This window comes from Theropithecus gelada, chromosome 8, assembly GCF_003255815.1.
Source record: "Theropithecus gelada isolate Dixy chromosome 8, Tgel_1.0, whole genome shotgun sequence".
Taxonomy (NCBI): domain Eukaryota; kingdom Metazoa; phylum Chordata; class Mammalia; order Primates; family Cercopithecidae; genus Theropithecus; species Theropithecus gelada.
This window is the reverse complement of record NC_037676.1, coordinates 145,012,248-145,039,339: the sequence shown is the minus strand read 5'-3', so window position 1 is coordinate 145,039,339 and position 27,092 is coordinate 145,012,248. Positions and strand designations below refer to the sequence as shown.

At 58.6% G+C, this 27,092-nt stretch overlaps 1 protein-coding gene across 1 annotated transcript; it reads left to right on the top strand.

The window, feature by feature from the left end:
* Window positions 1-19,314: 19,314 nt before the first annotated feature.
* Window positions 19,315-21,020, top strand: LY6D (lymphocyte antigen 6 family member D). The gene is made up of 3 exons (XM_025394569.1): window positions 19,315-19,436; window positions 20,212-20,310; window positions 20,463-21,020. The coding sequence occupies exons 1-3, from the start codon at window positions 19,385-19,387 to the stop codon at window positions 20,687-20,689; spliced, it is 378 nt and encodes a 125-aa protein (XP_025250354.1). The 5' UTR covers window positions 19,315-19,384; the 3' UTR covers window positions 20,690-21,020.
* Window positions 21,021-27,092: the final 6,072 nt, after the last annotated feature.

Here is a 27,092-nt window from a genome sequence, read left to right as displayed (position 1 = left end):
AGGTCTGGCTCAGTCGGCGGCCACCATATAAAGGCACCTTCTCACTGTGGCTCCCAGTCCCTGGCGGAAAACGCCGCGATGAGGCTCCTCCTGGTGCTGCTGCTTCTGGCCGCTCTGTGTGCTGCCCTGGGTAAGATGCTGGCCACCCCCGGGGAGGGATGGGGACAGGCTGGGCACCCCAGGGCCGGGCGCTGGCAGGGTAGGCTTTGCCAAGGACCACCAGCCTGGGCTGGGGGCTGCAGGGAGTTGGGGGAGGCCTCTTCCTACAGGGACAGCTTCTGGGGTCTCTACGGCTTGTGTGGGGGAAGCCCCCGTGCTGGTCCTGGGCTCCAGCCTGGGTTCCGTCCCCCTTTTCCCAAGACAGAGGGGAATTCTTGGGATGTTGGACTCTCAGTGCTAAAACAGGAAAGTTCTAAGAAAACCAGGGTTAGTTCATCACCGCCCTTCTAGCCCCGCTCTACCCGGACCTTGATGACCTGGCTTTGGGGCCGGAAATGGGGCCAGGAGGCGGGGGCTGTGAGTGGGAGGTGATGGAGCGTGTGATTATCAGCTGAATAATTATCATCTAGGGATAATTAGCCCCATCAGCTTCTCCCGAGCGTGGGGTGAGGGTAGGAGGGGAAGTCGGGAGGGCTGGGGACTTAGGGGAGCAGCCCTAGCCTGAGGAGGGGCCCGCAGTGGGAAGGCTGGAAAGACAGATGGAGGGGCATCAGGAAAGGGCAGGAGTCAAGGTCGGGCTGCCCAAGCTAGGGTGCCCCGCTCAGATCCCTTCAGCCCTGTGTGGAAGGGCACGACACCTCCGTATATCAGGGCACGACACCTCCGTATATCAGGGCACAACCATGGGAGAGAAGGGGCCAAAGGTGCTGAGTCAGGACATGGGGACACTGGCCTGGGACACCTGTGCTCTCTGGGGCTCACTTAGCTTCTCTGGGAGGTTGGCCCATATGATGCTGACGGTCAGACAGCGCCTGCTGGGAGCTGGTCACTTCTCCCAGCATCTAAGGAGGGTGACCCCTTCATTCCCACCACAGCCCGAGGGCGTAGGGACTGCTAGGATCCCTACAGAGAAGTGGCGGTAATGTAAGGTCCTTGTTCAGAGGAACCTAGGAGTGTTTCCCAGCCCCACCAGCACCAGGAACCCAGCTGCAGGCAGGGAGAGCAAGGATGGTCAGGGTCGGACCCCAAGAACATGGATATCAGCTGCAAAGGTGCAGAAGATGCCATCCATGCAGCAGGCACCTGCTCTGAAGTCAGAGCAGGTATGCTTTGCCCAGGGAACTGCTACAGGACACCCCCATCAGGACCATCCTACAGGAAGCCTACAGGGCACCCCCCTACATAAAACCCCTACAGAACATACCTAAAAGACACCCCTACAGAACACCCCCTAAACAACATCCCCTATAGAATACCCCATACAGTACACCTCTACAGGACATTCCCTCCAGAGCACCCCCTACAGGACGCCTATACAGAATATCTCTACAGGACACTCCTACAGAATACCCCCTACAGGAAACCCCTTCAGGACACCCCTACAGGATCCCTGTACGTGGCATGCTTCAGGACACTCCCTACAGGACACCCCTTACAGGAAACCCCCACAGGACACCCCTTATGGGAAACCCCTAAAGGACACCCCTACGATACACCTCCTACAGGAAACTCCTACAGGATACTCCCTACAGGGCGCCCCTACAGAACACCTTCTACAGGACACCCCTACAGAACACCTTCTACAGGACACCCCTACAGGACACCCCTACAGGACACTCCCTACAGGACACCCCTACAGAACACCTCCTACAGGACACCCCTACAGAACACTCCCTACAAGACATCCCCTACAGGACACTTGTACAGGACAACACCTACAGGACCCCCTACAGGACTCACCTACAGGACACCCCTACAGAACACCCCTACAGAACACCTCCTACAGAACACCCCTACAGAACACCTCCTACAGGACACCCCTACAGAACACTCCCTACAGGACACCCCTACAGAACACTCCCTACAAGACATCCCCTACAGGACACTTGTACAGGACAACACCTACAGGACCCCCTACAGGACTCACCTACAGAACACCCCTACAGAACACCTCCTACAGGACACCCCTACAGAACACTTCCTACAGGACACCCCTACAGAACACCTCCTACAGAACACCCCTACAGAACACCTCCTACAGGAAACCCCTACAGGACACTCCCTACAGGACACCCCTACAGGATGCCCCTACAGGACACTCCCTACAAGACATCCCCTACAGGACACTTGTACAGGACACCACCTACAGGACACCCTACAGGACTCACCTGCAGAACACCCCTACAAGATACCCCCTATAGGGCACCTTTCTTGCTGCCTCCACCCCTAAGTCCTGGTACAAAAGGCTCAAAGATGCCTTTCTGGGTGGCACAACCTCCAAACCAGGATGTGGTGTTTCTGGCTTCTCCACCCACTGTCACACCCTGTCACAGCTCCTGGGGCCTCACGCCCTGAACAATCTGGCCTTCCCTCTTCCCTGCTGCACTTTCTGTCCAAGTGTCTCTCCTCCAAATACAAATAGAAATCCATCCACCCATGTCCTTACAGGGCCACCCACTCCAGAAAGCCTTCCCAGATCTCCCTGCCCTCTATCAAAACCGTTCCCTCTTGGCCAAGTGTCTCCCCAGGGCATCCATTGTACCTTGCCCTTCTTCCATTCAGGGCCCTGAGACTGTACATCTCTCAGCCTTGCCCATGGAGCCCGTGGACCCAGTCCTCAATGTCATTGGAAGCTGGGGGCAACCACACAGCACACAGGTGCCAGCCAGGAACACAGACCACCCATGTTCCTCCTACTTGCAGCCTGGACCAGGGCCTGGCTGCAGACCCCTACATGGCTGGGGTATGGGCATCACCAGCAGGCTTCAGGCAGATAACTCTCTCAACAGCCCTTAAGCACCTACTGTATGTGAAGTCCCCAGAGCCACACCTGCCCTAGGTAAGGCAACCCAGCTGCTTCTGGCTTCCCTGTCTGGAGCTCCCTGCAATCCTTTCCCAGTAAAGAAGTGTGGGCCAGGGGCCAATGTTTTGTGCATTTCATCATTTCCTCCTCCAAAAAGGCCACAGCATGGGCTGTTATTATTCCCATTTGGTAGGTGAGGACACTTTGATTCAGATAGAAGATGGGGACAGTAAGAAGTATAACACCTCTGAAGACACCCCTCCTTGTACACATCATGATGCCCCATCCCTTCTTCTGTCCACCATTTGCCACTCTACCCATGCATCCTTCCATCGACCCACTCACCCATCTACCCACCCGCCCAACCACCCTCCGTCCATCCATCCAACCATCCACCCTTCCACCCACCCACCCACCCATCCACTCACCCACTCACCCTTCCATCCATCCACCCACCCATTCACCCTTCCAGCCATCCACTCCCACATTTATCCACCATCCACTCTTCCACTCATCCACTCACCATCTACCCACCCATCCACCCACCCATTCACCCTTCCATCCACCCACCCCCCATCCACCATTCCACTTGTCCACCTGTCCATCCACCCACTCACTCATCCACCCACACACTCAACCACCCTTCCATTCATCCATCCAACCATACACCCTTTCATCAACCCACCCATCCATCCACCCTTCCATCCATCCATACACCCACCCATCCACCCACCCATTCATCCTTCCATCCATCCACCCACCCATCCACCCATCCATCCACCCACCCATCCACCCACCCTTTCACCCATCCACCCACTCTTTCACCCATCTACCTTTCCATCCACTCGCCCACTCATTCAACCTTCCATTCATCCACTCACCATCCATCCACTCTTCCACTTATCCACCCACCCATCCACCTACACTTCTGACCATCCATCCATCCACCCACCCACCCACCCATCCACCCACCCATTCAGCCTTCCATCCATCCACCCACCCATACACTCTTCCACTCATCCACCCATTTATCCACCCACTCATCCACCCACTCAACCACCCACTCATCCACCCAACCACCCACCCACCCACCCATTCACCCACCCATCCAGTCACTNCCACCCACTCATCCATCCACCCATGCACCCATCCACCCTTCCATCCATCCATCCATTCGCTCTTTCATTCCCCCACCCACCCATTCACCCTTCCATCCATCCACTCACCCATCCACCTTTCCACTTGTTCACCTACCCATCCACCCACCCATTCACTCATCCTTTCACCCATCCACCCACCCTTTCACCCATCCACCTTTCCATCCCCTCACCCACTCATTCAACCTTCCATTCATCCACTCACCATCCATTCACTCTTCCACTTATCCACCCACCCATCCACCTACACTTCTGACCATCCATCCATCCACCCACCCACCAACCCATCCACCCACCCATTCAGCCTTCCATCCATCCACCCACCCATACACTCTTCCACTCATCCACCCATTTATCCACCCACTCATCCACCCACTCAACCACCCACTCATCCACCCAACCACCCACCCACCCACCCATTCACCCACCCATCCAGTCACTCATCCACCCACTCTTCCAGCCATCCACCCTTCCATCCACCCACCCACCCATCCAGCCTTCCATCCACCCACCCACCCATCCATTCTTCCATCCACCCTTCCATCCACCCACCCACCCATCCACTCTTCCATCCACCCTTCCATCCATCCACCCACCCACCCATCCACCCATCTAATCAGCCACCCCTTCATCCATCCATCTTATCTCCTGATTTAGCTGATGTGGCTCCACTACATTCTCTAGCATCCCCAGTCCTCTTCCCAGTGACAACTTCAGAGGGCAGGGAGGCAGATGTGTGCATGAGTTTACAGGTGCTAAGGAAGCCATGGGAAGAAAAGGGGCTGGGAAAACCCTTCGTGAGACCTGGGGCAGCCTACACCTGCCCCACACATACCCCTCCCTCATGCTGATAGCCTGACATTCACACACACAGAACAAGAAGGGACAGAGGGAGTGGTCACCACCACGAAGTCCCTAGCCCTTTGGCCCATCCCAGGGGACTGGAGGCTCCCCTGGAGGGAGGGCGGAGGAGGCAGCTCTGAGGGGCAAAGCTGGGTGGGTTGGGAACCTGACGCTCAGCCCCAGCCCCAGGCTCACACTGATGGGTAGCACACATGGCAGCCCCAGTCCAGGCCCTGCACTGCCATATGTGCTGCAGCCACGAGCACTGCGAGTCCCTGGTGAAGTGCGCCCTGACCAACAAGTACTGTGTGATCACACGGGCCAATGAGTACCTGGACCAGGCCTACCCACTCAGCCCTGCCCCACCGGGCACCTCCCCACCTGGGTGCCCCTGCCCTGCCCTGGTCCAGACCCTGGGACACCACTGCCCTCCCAAAAGGATCCCGCAGCATCCACACCCTTCAGACTGTCAGTGGCAGCAGCTAATGCACCTATGTTCATCATCACATCTTTCTGCGGGTGTTAGAGGAAGCCCCACAGCTCCCCAGCAGGATCGTCAGAACAGGGCCAAGAAGGGACTTTACAGCTTCAACCAGAGGACACCCGTTTAAAATACTAGGGCAGGAGAGAGCAGGTGGTGTGTATGCAGAAGCCTGGAAAACGCAGCCCTCCTGGAAGGTGCCCCCATGTCCATCTCTGCCAGCCTCTGCCCTGGGTGCCTCTAGCTGAGCCTGGAGCTCTGCCCTCTGCCCTCCTGATGACACCCTTTCTTTCCTCTGGCCTCCTGTGGACCCTTCTTCATTTAGATCTGGTTCTTCTGAGCTGCAGGCTGAGCGGGGTCCCAGAGCTCACATGTGGGGCAGTGGCAGTGACAGGCAGGGTCAGCATTCAAAGGCTGGAGGAGCCTGGGGGTCATATCTGAATCCTGAGGACCTGGGGAGGGCAGGAGGGAGGAAGTTCTCTGCAGAGGCAGTGGAGACCCTGAGAATGTAAAGCCTGGGAAAGGGCAGTGGGGCCAGAGACAGGGGGAACCCTGAACTGAGGAAGGTCCTGCCCCTGAGAAGGAAAGAGGCCTGGGATATGGTTGGAGGGGACGACTGATGGGCTCACACCCAGGATGGTCACATGTGACCTGTGAGACCCTGGAGACAGAGTCACCCCTGAGCCTCAGTGTCCATGTCTGGGAAGGGATGAGGGATCTCTCTCCTGGTGGGTCTCTGTCACCATTGGGATCATGTCTGTGGGGGCCTCTAGCCCCCATAAATCACAGCTGTTGTGGTTCTGGGGCAGCCCTCCCAGGTTCCCTGTTCTGTGCAGGGGCAGGGGTGTTAGGCAGCCTCCCTGTGTGGTCCTGGGGACCCATCCTCTGGCCCGGTTTCCTACAAATCCCAAAGACCACAAAGTCCCCTCCAGCTTGGACACAGAGCCACCCCATTTTACGGGGAGACACAGCATCCTTCCCAGGGTGCCAAGGTGCCTGGCCCTGCCCAGAGACACCAGCTATTGCTCTCAAGGGCTAGGGGACACTCCTACCCCACTCTGGCCACGCCTGATGCAGGGGGTGGCATGGTGAGAAGCTGCTCTTGCCTGTATCCCCCAACAGCTGCCCGCCAAGTGCATAATATGGGCCCCACACTGCAGTGGGCACTAGGCAGGAACAGAGAGGCCCGAAGCCCTGCCCCGTGGAGGACCTGCTGCGGGTGGTGGTCAGAAAACAACCACCCCCCAAGCTGCAAGCAAAGCCAGTTAGAGACGGGCCAGGGGCAGTCTTCTCCCCAGGCGCCCCTTGCTGGAAGCCTGGGCGCTCCTCCCATACCCGCAAGGGCTGCTGTCCGCCCCCCGCCTCTCCTCCAGCTGGCTCCTAACTGTGCCTGCTTCTGTCTGTCCATCTGTCTGCCTGGCCAGGCAGCATTTCCTGACAGAGATCCCCAGGGCCCATCCAGGGGCCTCAGGTGTTACAGCCAAGCCTGACATGGGGTAATGGGGTGGCAGAACTGACACCTGGGGTGGGTAGCCAAGAGGACAGAGTGGACAGAAGGCGTCCTGAGCACACACCAGGGTCCGAAAGCCTCTGGCAGGCGTGCGTCCAGGCATGGGTGGGTAGAGGAAATCTACCAGGTGCCCTTGTACCTACCGGCAGTGACTTCGGCCGGTGACTCCGGGCCCTCGACCTGCTGGAGTCACTCCATGTGGGTGGAGGAGCAGGGGCTGCCTGGCCCCTGAGGGTCTGGGGGCGAAGGAGAAAGGCCCCTGGGTTCAACACCAACACGTGCCACTATCAACCCCGCAGAGCGCTAGGCCCCGAGTGGTTCTGTCTGACTTCTGATTCGCTCCCTGGCAGCCCAGCTGAATGTCCCCATTTCACAGGCGAGGAAACAACGGCCTAAGGCCCACGCGCTGACGTGGCCTCACTCTCCCTGAAGCTCGGGGCCTTCTCTCTCCAAACCATCTGACCAGTGACTGGTGTCTGGGCCCACCCCAGGTCTCCCCAGGGATTACTCAGAGACGGGGCCAGCTAGCGCTGCCTCTACTCCATTTTACCCATAAAAACAAAGCTCCTTACTTAAGAACAGAGTGTAGGTTCACTAACCATGAGACTTACGTAAAGAACCGCACACTGGGCAAGAGGTAAGGGGTCCCTCTGGGGAACACCTGCCGGCTCTGATGCTCTCTTCAGTTCGGGAGCAGATTCCGTTCATCCAGACCTGGCAGCAGTTCTGTCTCTCTGCTCTGCCAGGGCCGGGAAAGGGCTGGACAGAACATGGCACTAAACCCTGCTAGTAACTACACGCAGCTATGACTGCTATGCATTCGGCACCGGCCGTGCAGCCCCACTGCTCTGAACGCTCATCAGGAATTCATTCCTTTAACCCAAGACAGTGGCGATGAGGAAACAGAGGCATAGAAGCCCCCAGTTCCACACCCAGCTTTCAACAAGAGGCCCCTTGGGTCAGGGTTACAGCTTCCAGAGTGTTCTGAGCAGTGTGGGTTCAGGGAAGCAGCTCCCCTTTACCCAAGGCTACTGGGCTCTGAGTGGCCCCCACAGCGCAGGTGCAGAAGCCAGGGGAGTCTCACACAGACAGCAGTGCTGCCTGAGGCTGCAAGCCTGCTCCTTCTTACCTGCTCCCCAGGGCCCCTGGCAGACCCTGCCTCCCTTTCCCTACAGGACATGAGCTTCTGCAGCTGAGCAGCCTGCCCCATCCTCATCCCTGACCATTTCCCGACTTGGACGAGCGTGGGACCTGGGCTTTTCCTCTGCTCCCTGAAACTCTGCAATGAGACTGGGGAGGGAGGAGCCGCTCAGTTGCTCCTGGCCCCAGATGTCATGGAGGAGCCTGGTCTGAGGGAAGACTGATCCCCTTGGGCCAGAGGAAGGACCTCGCCCACAGCAGACAGTCTGTCTGAAACCTGCTCCTCCAAGCTGCCACCCCAAGCCCCGTGGCCAGGGGCCTCCCCAGGGTCTCCCAGCACAGGCTGTGCCCATGATGCCAATGCGTCCCAGGCTTCGGGCCTCCTCGGGGCCGGGCAGCTGGCAGATGACACAGGTATCCACAGAGCCTCCTCCTCTCTCCACAGCCAGCCCTGGCGGCATCCTGGTCATGAAGTCCTGCTCCCCGACGTGCTCCAACAGCACTGTGTCCTCCGACAGTGGCGCCCCCTCTGTGTCCTGCTGCCAGGGTAGCCAATGCAACCACAGTGCAGCCGCAGGCCTGGTGGGCAGCCCCGGGACCCTGTGGGCCAGCATCGCAGCCAGCCTGCTGTGGGCCCTGCTCTGGGCAGCCCGGTGAAGCCCTGCGCCTGGAGCTCTCGGCACGGGTCCCCTGCAGCCTAACCGGCTCCCACACACCCCACCTGGGGCAGCAGGGTCCTAGTCTCAGCTGCCACGCCCCCTCCCTCCTTTGCCCAGGCCACACCCAGCCCCTCCCTGGCCCTGGAGAGAGATGAAGGACCCCACCCCCTTGGGCTCCTGCCCTGGTGAGGGAGCTCTACCCCTGAGTCAGGGAATCGCAGATGGGATGCCTCAGAGGGGATGCCTGCTTCAAGACCAACACCTGCAGGATCCTTTGCTGGGGTCCTGGGACCCCTGGCCAGCTGCGAGTGGGAAGAGCCCCCCAGTTCTCTCCAGCAGCCTCTATCACTATTTCGGAGGCTAGGGGTTGAGGCACACGAGCCGGGGATTTCTACCCCCTCCCATGCTCGGCCTGACAGAACTCCCGTGCATGTGGCTGTCACCCTTTGGGCCTCCTCTTCTGCCCACAGTGGCCCTGGAAGAAAGGACACAGCTCAGGGGTTCAGGCATTGCACCCCTCTGACTCTATCCTCTCTGCCAGCCACCCAGTTCTCACCCCATCCCTCCTTCCCTCCATTCCTCCCTCCCTCCATCCATCACAAACCTGCCCAGGGTATCCTTGCAGCAGATACCCTGAGGAGGGGCCTGTCCCCAGGGCTCTCACTGGGGGCTCAGTCTGCTGGTCAGTGTCCCCAGCCCAAGGACCCATCCAGGTGAACACTGGCCTTTTAAATGGTCCCCTGGCTGTGCACTGTCGGACTTGGGCAGGTCACCTCGGGGCTCAGTGTCAGGCACTGGAACTGGGGGATGTCCATTCTCACTGGGCGCAGGGGATCGTCCTGGCCATCCAGGCAGCGACACCTGCCAGCCCACCTCAAAATAAAGCTGTGAGCTCTGCCAGTCCTCATTCTCAGAGATGCCGGGTCCAGGGGGTATTTCTTGTCCCTTGGGAAAAGGGAAGGGCCCCTGCAGTTAGAGGTGGGTGGGGCCGCTTAACAGAGGGGAGGGTGGAATTCCTGGTGTCGAGGTTCAGGTGTGGGAGAAATGCTCGTGCCTTGTTACCTGGGAATCCTGAGTCCACACTGAGCCCTGCTCGACCTTTGAGGCAGAAACACACGGGCAGTCAGTCCCAAGTGGAGGGGTTACCTGGGGTCCTCTGGGAAGCCCTTCTGAGCCTTGGTGTCCCTTGTCTATGCAGTCCCACCACAGGCTCCCATCCTGTGTGCTTGGTCCTCAGCCCTGCAGGGCGCCCCCACACCCCGCAGCCCTACATCTCTGGTGGGGGCACAGGACTCCTTCGACCACCCTGGACAGGTTTCTCAAGGCCATGTCTCCTCCCAGAGATATTCCAGGGTGGCAAGGCCAGAGCCACCCCCTGCCCAGGGCTTGGCTATGGGGACAGGTGCAGGACCCTTCCTCAGGAAGCCACCCAGGGCCCAGCACCCACAGTGTTCTCATGGTTTCTCTGCTCCCGTGGCCTGGGAGGCCCTTCCCTGGCCCAGAGGCCTCCTCTGTCCAGGTCTTGAGCCCTTGCCCTGCTGTTCTGCCCTTTCAAGCTTGGAAGCCAGGAAGAGATATCCTTTCCCTTCCCCGAATTCTTTATCCCTTGCCTCCCTTCCCCAGGTGATGGGCACAAACTTCCAGGCCAGAGGAGTGACAGTGGGCCTCCTGCCTGGCAGAGCCGGCTCCCACAGCCCAGGCGCCTGAGCCAGGAGCCATCGTGCCGGCTGGGAACCTCCCTAGGCAGGTGTTTGCCTCCGCTCTGGGAATCTGAGAGGGCAGGTGTGCAGGCCAGATGCCTAGCCTCCCCTGCGGCCCTCAGCTTCAGCTCTCCACAGCTGCCAGCCTCCAGGCAGTGAGCCGGGCAGGATGTTCCCACAGCCGCCCTGGCCCGGGGCTGCCGCCTGCCACTGGACTCTTGTTCCAGAAGGAGGAAGGCCTCCCAGCAGCGCCCTCGGCCTGCCCAGTGCTTCCTCTCAGCCTCCCGGGGCCGCTGCCCCATCTCGGTGCCCCAAATGTCCCAACAGCCCCCACCCAGCCTGCCACTGGTCTCCCAAGCCTGTGCGTGTGCTGAAGAAGCACTCTGCAGGAGGCACCCAGGAGCAGGGAGCGCGGGTCAGCGGGAGAAGCTCCAGAAGCTCCTGCTCCCTGAGCGGGCTTCCTCCCCGTTATCGCGCCTTGAGCTGTCTGGAGGCCAGTAGAGGGCCTAGCGGGTTGAGGGGACCTGGGAGCCAGGCTGTCAGGATTTCCGCAGGCCCCGGCCTGCTGGGCTCTAGGGATCCACGGGGAGGCTGGTGTGGGGTCAGGTGCTCTCAGCCATCCTGAGAGTAAAGTTGGAGTTTTCTTTTCTCAAGGAAGGTGGGAATCCTGACTCTTGCCTGAGGAGCCTTCCCAGGCAGCCTGACTCAGGAGGGCTCACCCTTCAGGGCAGGCCCCACCCTTGCAAGTCCCAACAGAAACTGCATCTGATGCCACCCCGCAGCCCACGGCCTCCGCCTGCAGCAGCCTCTGTGTCCGGAAGCCAGGCCCAGCAAGGAGGCTGTTTCCACAGGCAGCTGACCACACCCACTCGCCACAGGGGAAGAGCCGGGGCACAGGGAGCCCCACTCCTGGGTTGGCGAGTGCTCAGCAGGACCCCTGGGCTCTCCGGCTTCCACATCACTAAGTCAGCAGCCTGGAGGGCACCTCCTGCACGCCAGGCATCGTGGCTGTCAGATGCCACAGTGACAGACCGTGCCTGCCCTCGAGTGGGCAGGTGAGAGTGGGCACAGCAGGCAAAGTGACAAGCTGACGTGGGCTGCAGCGCCTGGCCAAGGTGTGAGGGAGGCAGGAGGGCAGGAAGGACAGGCCTCGGGGGCCGTGGCTGGGGCCCTCTGGAAGGCGCCAGTGTCTCTGACAATGGGGTTAATGTGCAAAGGACTGGAGATAGGAAAGGGCCTGATGGCCTGACAGGAGACCCAGGCACCAAGAGAGAAAGGGGTACCCAGCCCCCTGAGATGGACAGAGCACACAGCCAGCCCAGTCAGGGCCCAGAGGCAGGACAGGGAGGCTGAGAATGCAGGGAGCACTGAGGGGATCACCAGGGGAGGGACTGCATCCAACCCCAGTGCAGGGTGAGGGGCGGGACTGCAGGGCGGGGACCACAGGGTGAGGGGTGGGACCGCAGGGAGGGGACCGCAGAGTGAGGGGCGGGACCGCAGGGTAAGGGGTGGGACCGCAGGGCGGGGCGGGGCAGGCAGAGGCAGGCACAGCCCCCAGCCAGGAGGAGGCAGGGCCAGACTGGGGCCAAGGGAGGGGCAGAGGGAGGACGGAGATGCAGGCCTCTGGGGGCCCTTGCATGGCTGCTGCCGGTTTGAGGAGGAGCAGTTTGGTGGAGACCTGGGGCTGAATGGGTTGGAATGAGTTACCCCTGAAATGCCTGAGAGAGGTCTGGGTCAGGGAGGAGAGGTCACCAGGCTCAGCAGGGCTCAGGCTGAGATGTGCAGGGCAGTGGAACCCAGAGCCAGCATTGTGGTTAGATCCTGCTGTCAACGGGGCCAGCTCTGAAATGAAGGTGGGTGCAGCTGTCTCAGGTCCCTTCAATGCTGGCCTGGCTCCTTGTGACCTGGGTAGGCAGTCAGAGCTGCTCCTCTGTCCCAGGCACAGCTGCATAGGCTCAGGGGCTCCTGGGCCTCCATGCTCCTTCCACTCAGCATCTCCTGCTCCCCAAGGACCCACCCACTTCCCTTCTTACGTAACACCCTCTTGATCCCTTAAGTCCCTGGGGTCCTGGTGAGTTCCCTGGCAGGGCCTGGCGTGGGCCTCGCTTCCCTCCCCTGGAGGCCTGGCCCGGTACCCAGTGAGGACTGCAGCAACACACACACCTCCTGCAGGGACAGCGCACCCCAGGCCCTGTCCAGGACCCAGCATCCAAGTGGGGTCCTCAGGACTCCCAGGCTAAGCAGGGAGCAGCCATGCTGGGCCGCTCCAGCCTCAAAGCTCAGCAGTCACCTGATCTCAGGAGGAGCAAAGACAAGTCTCCTCCACCCAGGTCATGTGGGGACAGCTCACACGGCCTGTGGAGGTGCTGGTGCCAGTGACAGACTGAAGACAGGGCATGCAGTGCATGGAAGATAGTTCTTTCCTTCTTAAGGCCTAGGATCCATGATGTCCCCCCAAGTGATCCTGTAACCTTTAAAAAGCGTGTGTCTACAGTCTGGGTGTTGCCGGCCCCAGAGCTCCATGACCTACTGCAGACCCAAGGGTCTCAGAACTCTTGCCAGGGTGGACTCCATGGCCTTTGAGAATTACCGTTTTGTCAGGGGCAGGTGTGGGAGAATACAAAAGGAAGAGTGGGTAGAGAGACAGAGAGACATCACTGTAACTAACGCCTACAGGACACATAAGTGGTATAAGGGCAGTGCCCACTGGTGGGAACACTGAACTAGGGACAGGCCCTGGAGGGACGAAGCCACGGCAGACCACCAAGTAACCCTTGCCTGAGAAGCACAGAAGGCTGGTCCGGGGTCTTGCTAGGACTTCCTGTGAGGGAGTTTGTCTGCACTGACTCATGGTGGGGAGTCCTGTGGTGGGATAGGAACTCCCACAGGGCAAGGGAGGACCACAGGCAGGTAAGAAGAAGAATGCCTGTCCTGAGGACAGGAGAGCAGGAGAGAAACAGCCCACCTACCAGGAGACTCTCTGGAAGGATGCACTCAATATCTTGGGAATTTTCCTTATGACTAAGGGAAAGGTCACACTGCGCCATCAGCACTAAATTCATCCCATGTCTTCCTAGGTGGCCAAAATGTCTGACCCACTTGCCCAGAGAAGGCAGGATGGATGGAGGATGAATGAATGGATGGCTGAATGAAGGATGGATGGATGGAGCATGGATGGATGAGTGGGTGAATGGATGGATGAAGGATAGATACAGGATGGATGGACAGAGAATGAATGGATGAATGGATGGATCAATGGAGGATGAATGACAGCTGGATGGATGATGGATGGATGAGTAGATGGATGGATGGATGAGGAATGGATGGAGGACAGATGGGTGAGTGGGTGAATGGATGGAGGACGGATGATGGGTGAATGGAAGATGGATGGATGAGTAGATGGATGGAAGGAAGATGGAGAATGGGTGGATGAAGGATGGATGGAAGGAGGATGGATGGATGGAAGGTGGACTGATGAGTGGATGGATGGATGGATGATGGATGGATGGGTGGACAAATGGTAGATTGATGGATGACTGGATGGATGAAGAATAGATGATGAGTGGATGGAGAATGGATGGATGGATGATGAATGGATGGAGGACAGATGGGTGATTGGGTGGATGGACGGAGGATGGATGAAGGGTGAATGGAAGATGAATGGATGAGAAGATGGATGGATGGAGGCTGGATGGATGGAAGATGGAAGATGGATGGATGGAGGTTGGATGGATGGAAGATGGAGGATGGATGGAGGCTGCATGGATGGAAGGTGGACGGATGAGTGAAAGGATGGATGGGTGGACAGATGGTAGATTGACTGCTGGATGAGAGATGAATAGATGGATAGACAATAGAAAAATGAGTGGATGGATAGATGGGTGGGTGCATGAGTGGAGAATGAGTGGGCAGATGGTAGATGGATGGATGGATGAAGGATAGAGGATGGATGAGCGGGTAGGTATTGGGAGAGAATGAAGGCAGGGGATTGAGGGAGGAAAGTGAGGTGGGTCCTGTGTTCACCAGCCTTGAACCTACCTCATGGAGCTAAGGGTTGGCAGCCACAAGTTCTAGGCCACAACAGGAAGTAGACTGAGTTGTGGCCTAGCAGAGGGGAGAATCCAGGAGTGTAGCATTAGCACAAACCCTCTGACCTTCCTTAGAACCCTGGTGGGAGCATGTCCTAATGTGTGAAAATAACCCCCATCCAGTGGGGCTATTTCTCATCACTGATGAGAATCAGTGGCCTGATTGTCATCCAGGTTCCTTGGGTCTTGCAATTCCAGGGTTCTGTGCTCTGCAAGCCCATGCTAAGAGCCTGCAGTCTTGGAACTCTGAGGTCCCCACAGTTGTTTGTGCTGTGGTTCCGTGGCTCCATGGCTGCACTCCTCTGCAAACTCTCTCCCATTACCTCAGGATGGACACAGTTCACACCCTGAGGGATTCTCCCTCATTGCCCAGACTTTGGCACCTGGGCACCCTTGACTAGCCCCCTGAATGCCAGTGCCTCACAGAAACCGTGCTGGTCCTAGGTGCTGAAATGGTGCCTCTCCCAGGGAAGGTGCCAGCCCTGCCTGTGGGCACCACCAGCCAGGCCTGAGAACAGGTTTGTTTCTCTTGGGTCTTAGGAACCTGGGGCCCCAGTCCAGCCCTTGCTGGGAACAAGCCGTGCCCCAAGGTGGAAGGGTTTCTCCATCCACGAAACTATTCCCTAGATTGCCACCCTGGCAGTGCAGGAAAGAGAGACCCGGCAAGGATGAGGGGCTTGTGTGGAGGGGCAGAGCTGGCCTCCAGCCCTGGCCCCTGGCCCGGCCCATGGACACCAGGCATACCCTGGGAGGGGTGGCTGGTAGCCAGGGTCCCAGGGAGTGACCTAAGACTGGGGCAGGGCCAGGCATGACCCTGGGAAGCAGGTGAAAGAGACCTTTCCTGGGATTGTGGCTCCATGCGTAAAGGTGACTCCAGCACTAGAGGGAGGAGTGGGGAGGCCTGGGTGTGAGGGAAGGGCCCGGGCCCAGAGGCCCAGCCTAGCTGTGGCTCCCGCTTGCTGGGTGATGCCGGACAAGGCCGGGCCCTTGCTGTCCATGTGAGGCCCCATTTGTGCAGGTGAGGGGCCGAGAGGAGCAGGGCAGCCTCTAGAAAGACACCACACACTCAGCCGCTCAGCTCGGGGCAGCCACCTGCCCCTGCAGGGGAAAGAGGCAGAAAAGGGGCCTGTCACCTGGACCCCAGTGCCCTTGCCCGACACCCACCTGCTTACCAGGTGATGGCCACACACCCTTCCCTGCTTAGACAGCCCCACCCAGGTTGGTTCTCTCTTGGCCTCTCAGCCCCAGACCCTCAGCCTCTGCATTGTCACGTCCCTGCTGTGGGTCCTACAGAGCCAGCAATTGTCTGTTCCCACTCCCCACTGGTCTGCAGGCCCTGGGACCGGGGCCCTGTCTCTCTCCTTTCTTGGTCTCTGTTATACCCAAAGTGCCTTGCATATGGCTGCTCTTTATAAAATGTTGTTGAAGAAGGAATGAATGAGTGAATGAATGAATGAATGAATGAAGTACCTCAAGGCAGAGGGATGCATTTTGGAGCCCCTGGGGTGTGGCTGGGATTCTGGCTTGCCCAGGTGACAGTCTGAGGGTGAAGAAGCCCCTCCCTGTGCCCTGGAGCTTCCCAGCTCCTCCAGCCCAGGCATCTCCTCCAGCCCAGGCATCTCCTCCAGCCCAGGGCGCTGCCTTGTCCACTGGGCACCCATTCAGCCAGCTCCTCCAGCCCAGGCATCTCCTCCAGCCCGGGGCCCCGCCTTGTCCACCGGGCACCCACTCAGCCAGCTCCTCCAGCCCGGGGCCCCGCCTTGTCCACCGGGCACTTACTCAGCCAGCTCCTCCAGCCCCGGGCCCTGCCTTGTCCACCGGGCACCCATTCAGCCAGGACAGGGCCCAGGGCTGGGCTGGTGGAAGCCTGGAGTACCATGCTGTGCTGCCCTGAGCCAGGTGCTTCCCTCTCTGAGCCGCCACACCCCTGTGTGATCCTAGGGGCCCAGCACAAGGTAGAGGGTCAGAAGGTAGGGGAAGGGGCATAAGCAAGGAACTTCTGCTCCAGACAGAGTCTGCTCCAGACAGAGGCCTGGGCTTGTCCCTGTGCTGGGCTTCTCCCTGTGCCGGGTTTCCTGGTTCAGGGAGCAGCAGGCAAGACTAAGGGGGTGGGGCGGTGGTTTTCCCTGCCCCAGGCCCCTTCATCGCCTCTCCCAGGTGTCATTTCTGCTGCCGACACCCTGATGGTACCAACCAGGCCCAGGGCCCCAGCTCCAGCGGCTGAGTGGGAGGGGTGGAGTGGAGAGGGCCCAGGCTCTAGAGAATAGAGGAGGGGGGAGAGGGGAAAGGCTGGTGGTGATAGTGAGAAGTGCTTGAGACCTCACCAGGCACCTGGTGCCTGGCACCTGGCACCCGCCTGGCACTCTCTGACCCTCATTTCCTCACCGGTGAACAAGCACTGGGCAGGGACTGTCATGAGCGGCCACAATGGCTCCTCTCCCCATTCCATCCCCTGGCTCTGAGGCTCTAGTCAGGTCGCTGCCTACAAGAAGCCCTCCCTGACTGCTCAGCTGTCCAAGAGCTCCTGGCGTCAGAATCACCCACTTTCTCCTGAGAGTAACCTGTGTGTAGGGCTGCTCTTCCTGCCTTTGCTAGGACCACCCGGGATGGGTGGCTCATCCTCGTAGGCAGCCCTGCCAGGTCAGAGGCCCTCCTCCCACAGAACTGGAACCCCGCTCCGGCTTCCATGCCTGGCAGGGACGCAGCCACAGCGACGTCTGAGGTGTCCCACGGGGGTGAGCCAGGTGTGCAGGGCCCTCCTCCAGCCCCAGGTGTGGGGAGCCCACTCCCCCGTGGCCCCACACTCAGACCCCACTCTCAGGCCACCTGACATCCTGGACCCTCCAGCACCACCAGGCCCAACAGGAATTCCAAACCTGTTCTTCCAGCAGCTCTCATGCCCCTGGCCACAGTGACTCACCCCTCCCCACCTGCCATGCCCACTGAGTCACCACCCTGTCACCAAGCCCTGAGCTCTGCTTCCCAAGGCCCCTGGAAGTACCTTCCCCAAAGCTGCCCATGCCTCTCGCTGTGCCCCATGGACACAGGGCCTTGGAGCTGGAGGAAACCGCCTCCCTCTGGGTGTGGGTGTGGACCTCTGGGTCACCTGCTTTGTCAAATGAGACTCCACGCGTCCCCATCAAGCCCCAGCCAGGACCAGACACCAGAGGCAAATGTGGGGCTGCCCCAGGGGGCTCCTGCCTGCACCCCTCCTGGTTTCCAAAGGCACCACCAGACACCCCCTCCTGTAGGTGGATCCTCCAGGCCCTGGCACTGCGTCAGGGAGAGTCCGGCCAGGAGCATTCTCAGGAGACATTTGCTGGGATCCCCGGCATCCGTGACGTGGGGCTTAGCAAGGGAGAGATGCCGGGAGGAAGGGCCAGAGGGTCTGTCTCAAGCCCAGGCCTGACTAGCCCCAGTACCCATGGTGCCCCCAAGAGCCTCAGCCCAGCCCAGGACCACCCTCCCAGGAACCGGCCCTGCCCTGCCCTGGCCCTGTTGTTGTTGGTTCATCAGCCACGTGGCAGCGGCGGAGGCTGGGCCCAGGGCTGACCTCCTTCTGTGCCCCTGCTCCCACTCACCATCCGCCTGGCCAGGGCAGGGGCAAAGCACGTCTGTGGGTCCCTCCACACCACCAGGTGGGTGCTGCCCAGCACAGGCGAGCGGCAGAGTGGGCTGGGCCGAGCAGGTGGATGGGGGCCCCGAGAGGTGGGCTCCTGCGCTAGGGTGCTCAGGACCCCGTCTCCATGGAAAGAAAGTCCCTCCTGTGAGAGTAAAGAGGGTGAAGGTGGGGACTGGCCTCCACTCAACAGGCAGCAGACCAAGAACCTGCTTTGAGGCCCTGGGTGCTGGGGCCCAGCCCCAAGGAGTTCACGGTCTTGGAGAGACTGGAGCCGGGACACCTAGAGAAATAGTTGCAAAGTAGCCAGGATGGCGCTGCCCCAACGTAGCAGGAGCGGCCCGGAGAGTGGGGGAAGGAATCCCACGGGGAGGGGTCCTGGGGCCCTGGAGGGTGGGAGGCAGGGCTGGTGGAGACCAGGAGGGCTCAGTCTCTCCCTGCGCAACGCAGGATGGAGTTGCTGCCTCCACAGCCCAGGCCTTCCACCCACAGGGCTCCCCAGGCAACTTTGAGGGCCAGGTCCTCACAGTCCTCACCCTGTCCAGTGCTTACCTCTCTGCTGCCCCAGCTGCCCTCCCTGCCTCAGGGTGGCCTCACCCTCTGCCTCACACACCCCATCAGCCCACAGCTGCCCCGAGCCCTCGCAGCTCAAGGACCTTCCGCGTCCCAGGCAGCAACCCTGAGCCCAGAGCCAGAAGGGTAGGACCAGCACCTGCTCTTCCTACCTCCCCGGCCCTGGGCACCCACAGGCACCCACAGGGCGCCTGGTACAGGCTGCAACTCTATTGAGGGAACTATGGGGGGAATGCAGGGACAAAGACACGGGATGGTGATGGTGGGGAGTGGGGGGTGGGGTAGCGGGTGGCAGGTCAGAGACAAAGTGACCCAGGAACAGACGGCAGCACGAGAACAAGACCCACAGAGACAGAGAAGTGAAAGCGGGAGAGACAGAGGCGCAGCAGCTGCAACAGCAGGGCCAGGAAGCCACTGGGCCCCGTTGCGGAGGGCAGACCTCTGCCTAGGGGGGCAGCAGGGGCAGCACCCAGGGACAGCCAGGCTGGTGGGCGTGGGCCAGGCAGGGTGGGGCAGGTTCCCATCCTGAGCTGACGCTTGCACAGAGCCCTGCGGAATGCCGCTGGCTGGCGGACTGCCCACCCCCGCCCAGCCCGTGCCTATAAGGCCTCCGAAGTGCAGGGGCCCCCACTGCTCCCAGACGACACCAGAGATGAGGACAGTCCTGCTGCTCCTCGCCATCCTGGCCGTGGCTACGGGGCCAGGTGAGGGGCTGGGCCAAGGGGATGGGCGGGTGGGCGGGCAGCTCTGGCCCATGTGGTCACCAAATACTAGGAGCCTGGAGCTGATGACCTCTAGGCACAGAGAACCCTGACACTGTGCGCCAGATTCTTCAAATTTAAAACAACACGGAGCCCCAATCTTAAGCAGTGTCAGATTTACAATGTTTCAGAATCTGAGGATGTCAGAATTGATTCCTGGAGTCACGGACCCCGAGAGAGTGGAGCAGGGGATTGTCTTGAGATGCTTCTCACTGGGAGGGCAGCCATCTAGCCCCTGCCACCAGCCCCTCCCGGTCCCCAGGTCTCCCCCAGCATAACCCAGGACAGCCCAAAGGCCACCAAGCCCTTCCCGTTATAGGCTCAGAGCAGCCAAGCTGGCTGCCCCTGGGGCCTTAGCTCAATCAGGCCCTCAGAAACATGGCCATCTCCTCCAGGGACAGCCCCTGGGGTGGGGACAACAGCCAGTGTCCTGCAGACTGCTCTTGGCAGTCACAGAGCTCCCTGAGGCCTGGGAGGAAAGGCCTGCAACACACCCTAGACAGGGCCGGGGCAGGACGCCTCTTCCAAGCCGGCCCAGGCCGGAGCACCTGTCCCCTGAGGCTGCATTCACCAGGGCCCAGGGTCCGGAGTTGGGGGCCTAGGGCAAGGGCAGCAGGGCCTCTGTCCAGGAGGGGTCTCTGCGGGTCGGGGAGTGGGCCCTGCTGAGTCACCAGGAGGCCTCTGTTGGGCCCGCTGAGCCCGACTCCCTCCCCGCCAGCCCTTGCCCTGCGCTGCCACGTGTGCACCAGCTCCAGCAACTGCAAGCAGCCTCAGGTCTGCCCGGCCGGCTCTCGCTCCTGCAGGACCATGCACACGGGTGAGCAGCATCTGTCCAGGTTTCCCTGGGACTGGGGGGACCTCCCTGGCACTGGGGGGACCTCCCTGGCTGTTGTGGGTGCTGGCTGGGAGGCTGGCAGGGATTGGGGGTCAGAGGCAGCTGCAGGCCTGACCACACTCACCTGTGCCCAGTGGAGCCTCTGAGGGGGAATCTGGTGACGAAGGACTGTGTGGAGTCGTGCACACCCAGCTACACCCTGCAAGGCCAGGTCAGCAGCGGCACCGGCTCCATCCAGTGCTGCCAGGAGGACCTGTGCAATGAGAAGCTGCACAATGCTGCACCGACCCGCACCACCTTCGCCCACAGCCTGGGGCTGGTCCTGGGCCTCCTGGCCCTCGTCTTAGCCCCCAGCCTGTGACCTCCCCCAGGGAAGGCCCCTCATGCCTTTCCTTCCCTTTCTCTGGGGATTCCACCCTCCTCTTCCCCAGCCGCAATGGGTGTGCCAGGAGCCCCAGGCTGAGGGCTTCCCCGAAAGTCTGGGACCAGGTCCAGGTGGGCATGGAGTGCTGATGACTTGGAGTAGGTCCCACAACCCCACAGAGGATGCAGCCCCTCTACAGAGGATGCAGCCTCCAGCCGCATGGAGGGTGGGGACAGAAACCCTGTGGATCCCTGGATTTCACACTCCTGTTTTGTTGCGTTTATTTTTCTACTCAAATCTCTGCATGGAGATAAATGATTTAAACCAGTGTGGTTTGTCTGTGCTATTCTGGGACGGAGGAGGTCAGGGGCGGGCATCAGGCCACACAGGTCCCCTGAGCCTCCAGCACATGTCCCCTGGGCCAGTTGTGGAGCGATGCCTGAAATGGCACCATCTGTCCCCACCCTGGGAGGGCAGGCTGCCCAGATGCCTCCCCACTGCCCCGGAGGTGGAGGGCGCTCCTGGGGTGAGGCCTGAGTAGGAGCACAGGGCAGAGGGCTCGCAGGCCCCTCCCGCACACAGCACCTAGGGGAGAAGCGGCCCCTCACCCTTTCACCCTGGGTCGTGTCCCTGAGACCGGGGTTCAGGAGCCTCCAGAGAGGCCAGCTTGGGACATCCCAGGCCCGACCCAGTGCCAAGTAGGCACTGACTACCTACAGCCATCGCCCAGGGCCAGTCCAGCTGCCCAGGGAAAGTCTAGCTACAGCCTAGGAAAAGTCCCATGGACGGATGCACCATGAGACCAGGAGGTGAATCATGATTTCAGGAGGCCTGCTCTTAACACGTGTCCATCCTGTCTCCCCTGGGATCCAGGGCCACTGTGCAACCCCATCCTGGAGGGCTGCCCGCCCAGTCAAGGCCCTGCAACCCAGGACTGGGTCTGGGTGAGCTTCACTGTCTCCACCTTGGGATCCCCCTTTTCCTCACCCAAGCTCCATCTCCCCAGGGTGGCCAAGGTGGGTCACTCCTTGCCCTGAGAGACCTTAGGCAAAGCACTCCACCTCCAGGAGCCTCCGTTTTCCTCCACTGGGCACCCACCTGGCGCAGCCAGCACCCCATATGCTGCCTGTGGCTGTAAATGGTGGCCCTGGCCTCCTGCAAACCCTCAGCCCTCCTTCCAGCCACTCCAGGGCTGCAGGCATTTCCTGTTCCCCTCGTGCGCTCCCGGGGCCCCAGACCCCACCTAGTGCTCCTGCCCTCGGCTAAAACTGGGGTGGTGATGGTGCTGGTCTCATGGTGCATTGGACAAACAGCTGAGTGCCTGCACCTAGGGCCGGGGAGCACCACTGACCCCTCACCAGCTGCCACCCACGCTACACCACCGTCTGCTGGCCGCGGCCAGAGGGGGCTTGGCCACCATGGAATTTCCAGGCCTGGCCTGCGAGGGAGCTGGCCTGGGGGAAGGCAGAGCTCGGCTCTGACTGGGTGAGGCCTGAGACTTCACCTGCCGGGGATGTGGGGTCAGCCTGCGGGAGCCTCTGGCCCTCTCCAGAAGGAGAAGCGCTCCTTGCTGGGGCATCTGCTGGGGCCTCTTCTCACTCCACGTCACAGCCTCATCCCCGAAATACAGCCAGAACCCAGGCAGTGGGCACGGAACCCTCCCTGCCTCTGGGCAACCTCACCTGGCCCATACTCCCTGCGTCACGCTCCCCGCCCCCTCTGGTCTAACTTTACCCTGGTGAGGTCTGGCCAAGGGGGCTGCTGGGTTCCCATGGATGGGGGTCAGCTCAGGCAGCTGGACTTGCACTGGGCGGTGGCTGTGGGTAGTCAGCTCCCACATGGCTCCAAGGCTGGGGTTAGGCCTGGGGTGTTCCAAGCCGGCCTCTCTGGAGGCTCTTGAACCCCAGTCTCAGGGACATGACCCAGGGTGAAAGGGTTAGGGGGACCCTTCTCCCCTGAGTGTTGGCATGCGGGAGGGGCCTGCAAGCGCTCCTGGAGGCCTGCGTAGGAGCGCCCCCTGGTGGCCACCAGAGAGCCGGGTGCTGGGGCTCCTGCACAGGGAAAATCCGCCCTCGCCCAGGCCAGTGCCACTCATGGCCCCATGTGTGCCCTTTTCCACACCACTCTGGACAGGTGGCCTGAGTCCTGGCAATCCCCCAGGACAGGGTGTGCGAAGGCACCTGGGCATGGGAGTCGGGCAGAGAGCAGAGGGGTAGGAGTGCCCAGGGCACAGACCCACCCATCCCCACTTCCGCGTGGGGAAACTAAGGCTGGGCAAGGGAAAGTGACTCCTGCCACTTCACGGCAGGCTGGCTGCAGGAATCCTCATCCAGGGCCCAGGGAATGGGAGTGCTCTGTGCCCAGTGCCGCCCGCAGGCAGGAGGGAATGCCACCTCCCCCACCACTCCCACCCCTGAAAGTCAGGAAACCAGAGCTGCGGCCACCAAATTCCAGGATGGAAGGAGGAGGCGGTTCTGCTGGGGGTCAGGGAAGACTTCGCAAAGCAGCGGCGGGTATAGGGACAACGGAGCAGCATGGGTGAGGCTGTGTGTGCGCCCTGGGCAAAGGCCCAGAAGTGGAAACCGACCTGCAGGATCCAGAGAGGGCCAGGCTGGGCTGCCTGTGTGGCTGCCGTGGGGCCTGGGAGCTGGCAGGACTCCAGACCAAGCCCAAGGACAGTCACAGCTCCTAGCCCATCACTGCCCTCTGCCCTGCTCCTCCAAGGGTCCCTAGCTCAGTCTCCCAGCCTCCAGGCTGCTTCTCTGTGACCCTGCTGGACAACTTCTCAGCAGTCCTGGACACAACCTGACCCCAGCCCCAGCCAAGACCCTGTCAGGCATCATCAGCCCCACATAGGGCCTGCAACCCTGTAGGTGTGGACAGCACAGCTGGCCAGATGGGGGCCGGCAGCCCTGCCTCATGTCCCTAGTGCCCCTGAAGGAGGAGCTCCCTCTGCCAGAGCCCAAGCTCAGAACCTGCAGGGAGATGTCTGAGGCACAGGATTGAGGGGTGGGGCCCCAAGGCACAGATGTTGAGGTTCGGCCAGCACCCAGGGGTGGGGCACTGACCCTGTCATGGGGTGCATGGCTGACTCTCCTGGCCCATCACCAGGTTGCAATTTTCTCTATGCCTTAAAAATGGAAATGCTAAAAGCAGTCAAAGCACAAAGTCCAGACAGAGGGCAGCTCTCAGGGAGACTGCAAAAGCGACCGACGAGGTCCTCTGACAAGGGATCCCTCCTCCACCTGCTCTGAACATCTACTCTCCTCACCATCCAGTCGGGCCTGAGCTCCCACCAGAAAGGAAGGAGCATTATTCGGTCAGGTCAGGGGGGCCCAAGAGCCTCCCTTCATGCCCAGTTTGGGCAGCCAGATCCCACAGAGAGCTCGAGGGGCAGCCCCAGCTGCCCACCCCACTGGCCAGCCCCCAACTCAGGAGCAACTAGCTTTGGTTTGCAAGAGTCCTCTCTCTGGTCCTGCCGTCCAAGCTGGACTGGGAGGGTTGCTGAGGTCCTCCTCCTGGAGGTGCATTCTCAGACACTGGTCTCATTGATTTTTCTCTATTTTCTTTTTCTACTGCACTTTTTATTTTTATTTTTTTAATTTTTGCTTTTATTTTTGCTATTTTCGTTATTTTGCTTACCTTGGGTTTGATTTGCTCTTTTTGTTCTAGTTTCTGAGGGTGAACATTTAGGTAGTTTTTTTGGAGAACTTCCCTCCCTTCTAAAAGAAGTTTTACTTCTTTTTTTCTTCTAAAAGAAGCATTAGTGCAAAATTTCCCTCCAGGGCCCACTTCAGCTGCATCCTTTGACTTTGATGAATTGTGTTTGCATTTTCATTCAGTTGGACATATTTTCTGATTTCCTTTTTGGTTTCTCCTTTGACCTATAAGTTGTCTAGAAATATGTTGTTACTCAGTTTCTAAATATTTGATGATCTCGTAGATATATTTCTGTTATTGATTTCTAATTTAGCACCATTGTAGTCCACGCAAATAATTTGTATGATTTTAATCCTCATAAATTTACTGAGATTTGTTCTATGGCGCAGAATACAGTCTGCCTTGGAGGACATTATCGGTAAACAAAGGTGTGTTTCTCTTCTGTGAGGTGGAGTGTCCTATAAACATCAGTTGGCCGTGTTGACTGGTAATGTGGTCCACATCTGCTTCCTTACAGACTTTTTGTCTATCTTTATCATTTCTTGAAAGAGGAGTGTTGAAATCTCTGTTGTTGTGGATTTTCTTTTTCTCCTTTCAGTTCTATCAGATGTTGTTGGTGTTTTGCTTTGTGTATTTTGAAGCTTAATTGTTAGATGCATACATATTCAGAATTGCTAAGTCCTCTTCATGAACTGATCAGTTTGTCATTTGGTAATGTCCCTCTTTTTAAATTTTTTATTTCTTTCCGGTAGAGACAGTGTTTTGCTGTTTTGCCCAAGCGGTCTCAAACTCCTGGCCTCAAGCAATCCTCCCACCTCAGCCTCCCAAAGTGCTGGGATTACAGGTGAGAGCCACCACACCTGGCCGGTAATGTTCCCTCTTTATTTTTGATTATAGTCTTTGCTTTAAACCTACTTTGATATTGACGTAGTCATGCCTGCTTTCTTTTAATTGGTGTTAGCATAGTATATCTTTCTCCATCTTTTTATTCGTATCTTAATTGTGTTTTTATGTCTGGTGAGTTTCTTGCTGACAGCATATACTTGGCTGTTTCTCTTTTTATCCAATCTGACAACCTCTGTTTTTAACTGAGATGTTTTTGTTTGTTTCTGAGGCAGAGTCTCACTCACTCTGTCACCCAGGCTGGAGTGCAGTGGCACCATCTCAGCTTACTGCAACCTCCGCCTCCCACGTTCAAGCGATTCTCCTGCCTCAGCCTCCCAAGTAGCTGGGATTACAGGCATCCACCACTATGCCCAGCTAATTTTTGTATTTTTTAGTAGAGAGGGAGTTTCACCATGTTGGCCAGGCTAGTCTGGAACTCCTGACTTCAAGCGATCCACCTGCCTCAGCCTTTCAAAATGTTGGGATGACAGGTTAGGATTACAGGTGTGGGCCACCATGCTCGGTCTAATTGAAGTGTTTAGATGACATAGTGTCATTATTGCTGTGGCTAGGTTTAAATATATGTCATCTTGCTATTTGTTTTCTATTTCCTTTCTCCTCTTCTGCAGTCTCTGTAACATGTGTTTTTATAAATAATTCTGTATCATCACCTTTGTTGATTTATCAACTAGAGTGCTTTGACTTTTTTTTTCTTTTTTTAACAACACTTTAGTGTCTTAGTATGCACCTTTGACTTACTAGTCTGACTTCAAGAAGTAGGAGACCACTTCACATGCAGTAGAACAGATCTACAACAGCAAACTTCCATTGTCCCTCTCCTGGTCTACTTGTATTACTTTTTTTTTTTTTTTTTTTTAATTTGACACAGGGTCTTGCTCTATCACCCAGGCTTCAGTGCAGTAGTGTGATCACAGCTCACTGCAACCTCCACCTCCTGGGTTCAAGTGATTCTCCCACCTCAGCCTCCTGGGTGCAACCACAGGTGTGCACCACCATGCCCAGCTAATTTTTTGTATGTTTTTAGAGACGAGGTGTCTCTACGTTGCCCAGCCACGCCTGGTCTAGAACTCCTGGGCTCAAGCGATCCACTTGCCTCAGCCTCCCAAAGTCCTGGGATGACAGGTGTGAGCCGTGGTGCCCAGCCTGTACTACTGTTATCATACAACTTACTTCTACATTTGCTACAGATTCCTTAATACATTGTTATTATTTTTGCTTTAGGAAATCAACTACCTTTCAAAAATAAGAAAAAAAATTACCTTCTATTTCCTATTTCTGGTGTCCTTTATTCCTTTATGTAGATCAGTATTTCTGCCTGAAGAACTTCCTTTAACACAAAGGTCCCCAACCCCCGGGTCACAGACCGGTCAGGAACCACGCCACAAAGCAGGAGGCGAGCGGCTGGCGGGCGGGCAAGGGAAGTTTCATCCTATTAATTCGTCGTGGTCTGAGGCTGAAGCCTGCGACACACTCCGATTCTGACCTATGCGTTTCTTTCACGCCTCTTATCCACCGGAGTGTGAGCTCCATGGGGTGGGAATATTCTGGAACGTCGGCTGGTTTTACTCTCTGCCCTCTCCCCAGCTCCTGGCACAGGAGGGCGCGCATTACCTGTCGGCAAACAGAACCACCAACTGGCCTAGTTTGTTGGGGACCGAAGGATTTCCTGGAACCAGAGCCCGCTTGCCCAGAAGGCATGGGGTATTCTGTACCTCAGGCCCACAAAAATGTTCTAAAGAAAAAAATGAGCTTTAGGGTCGAAGAAAAGGTTTTATTTTTCTTTCTCACACTGGAAAAAAATGAAAACTTTCGGACTCATGAAATTTTATTACAT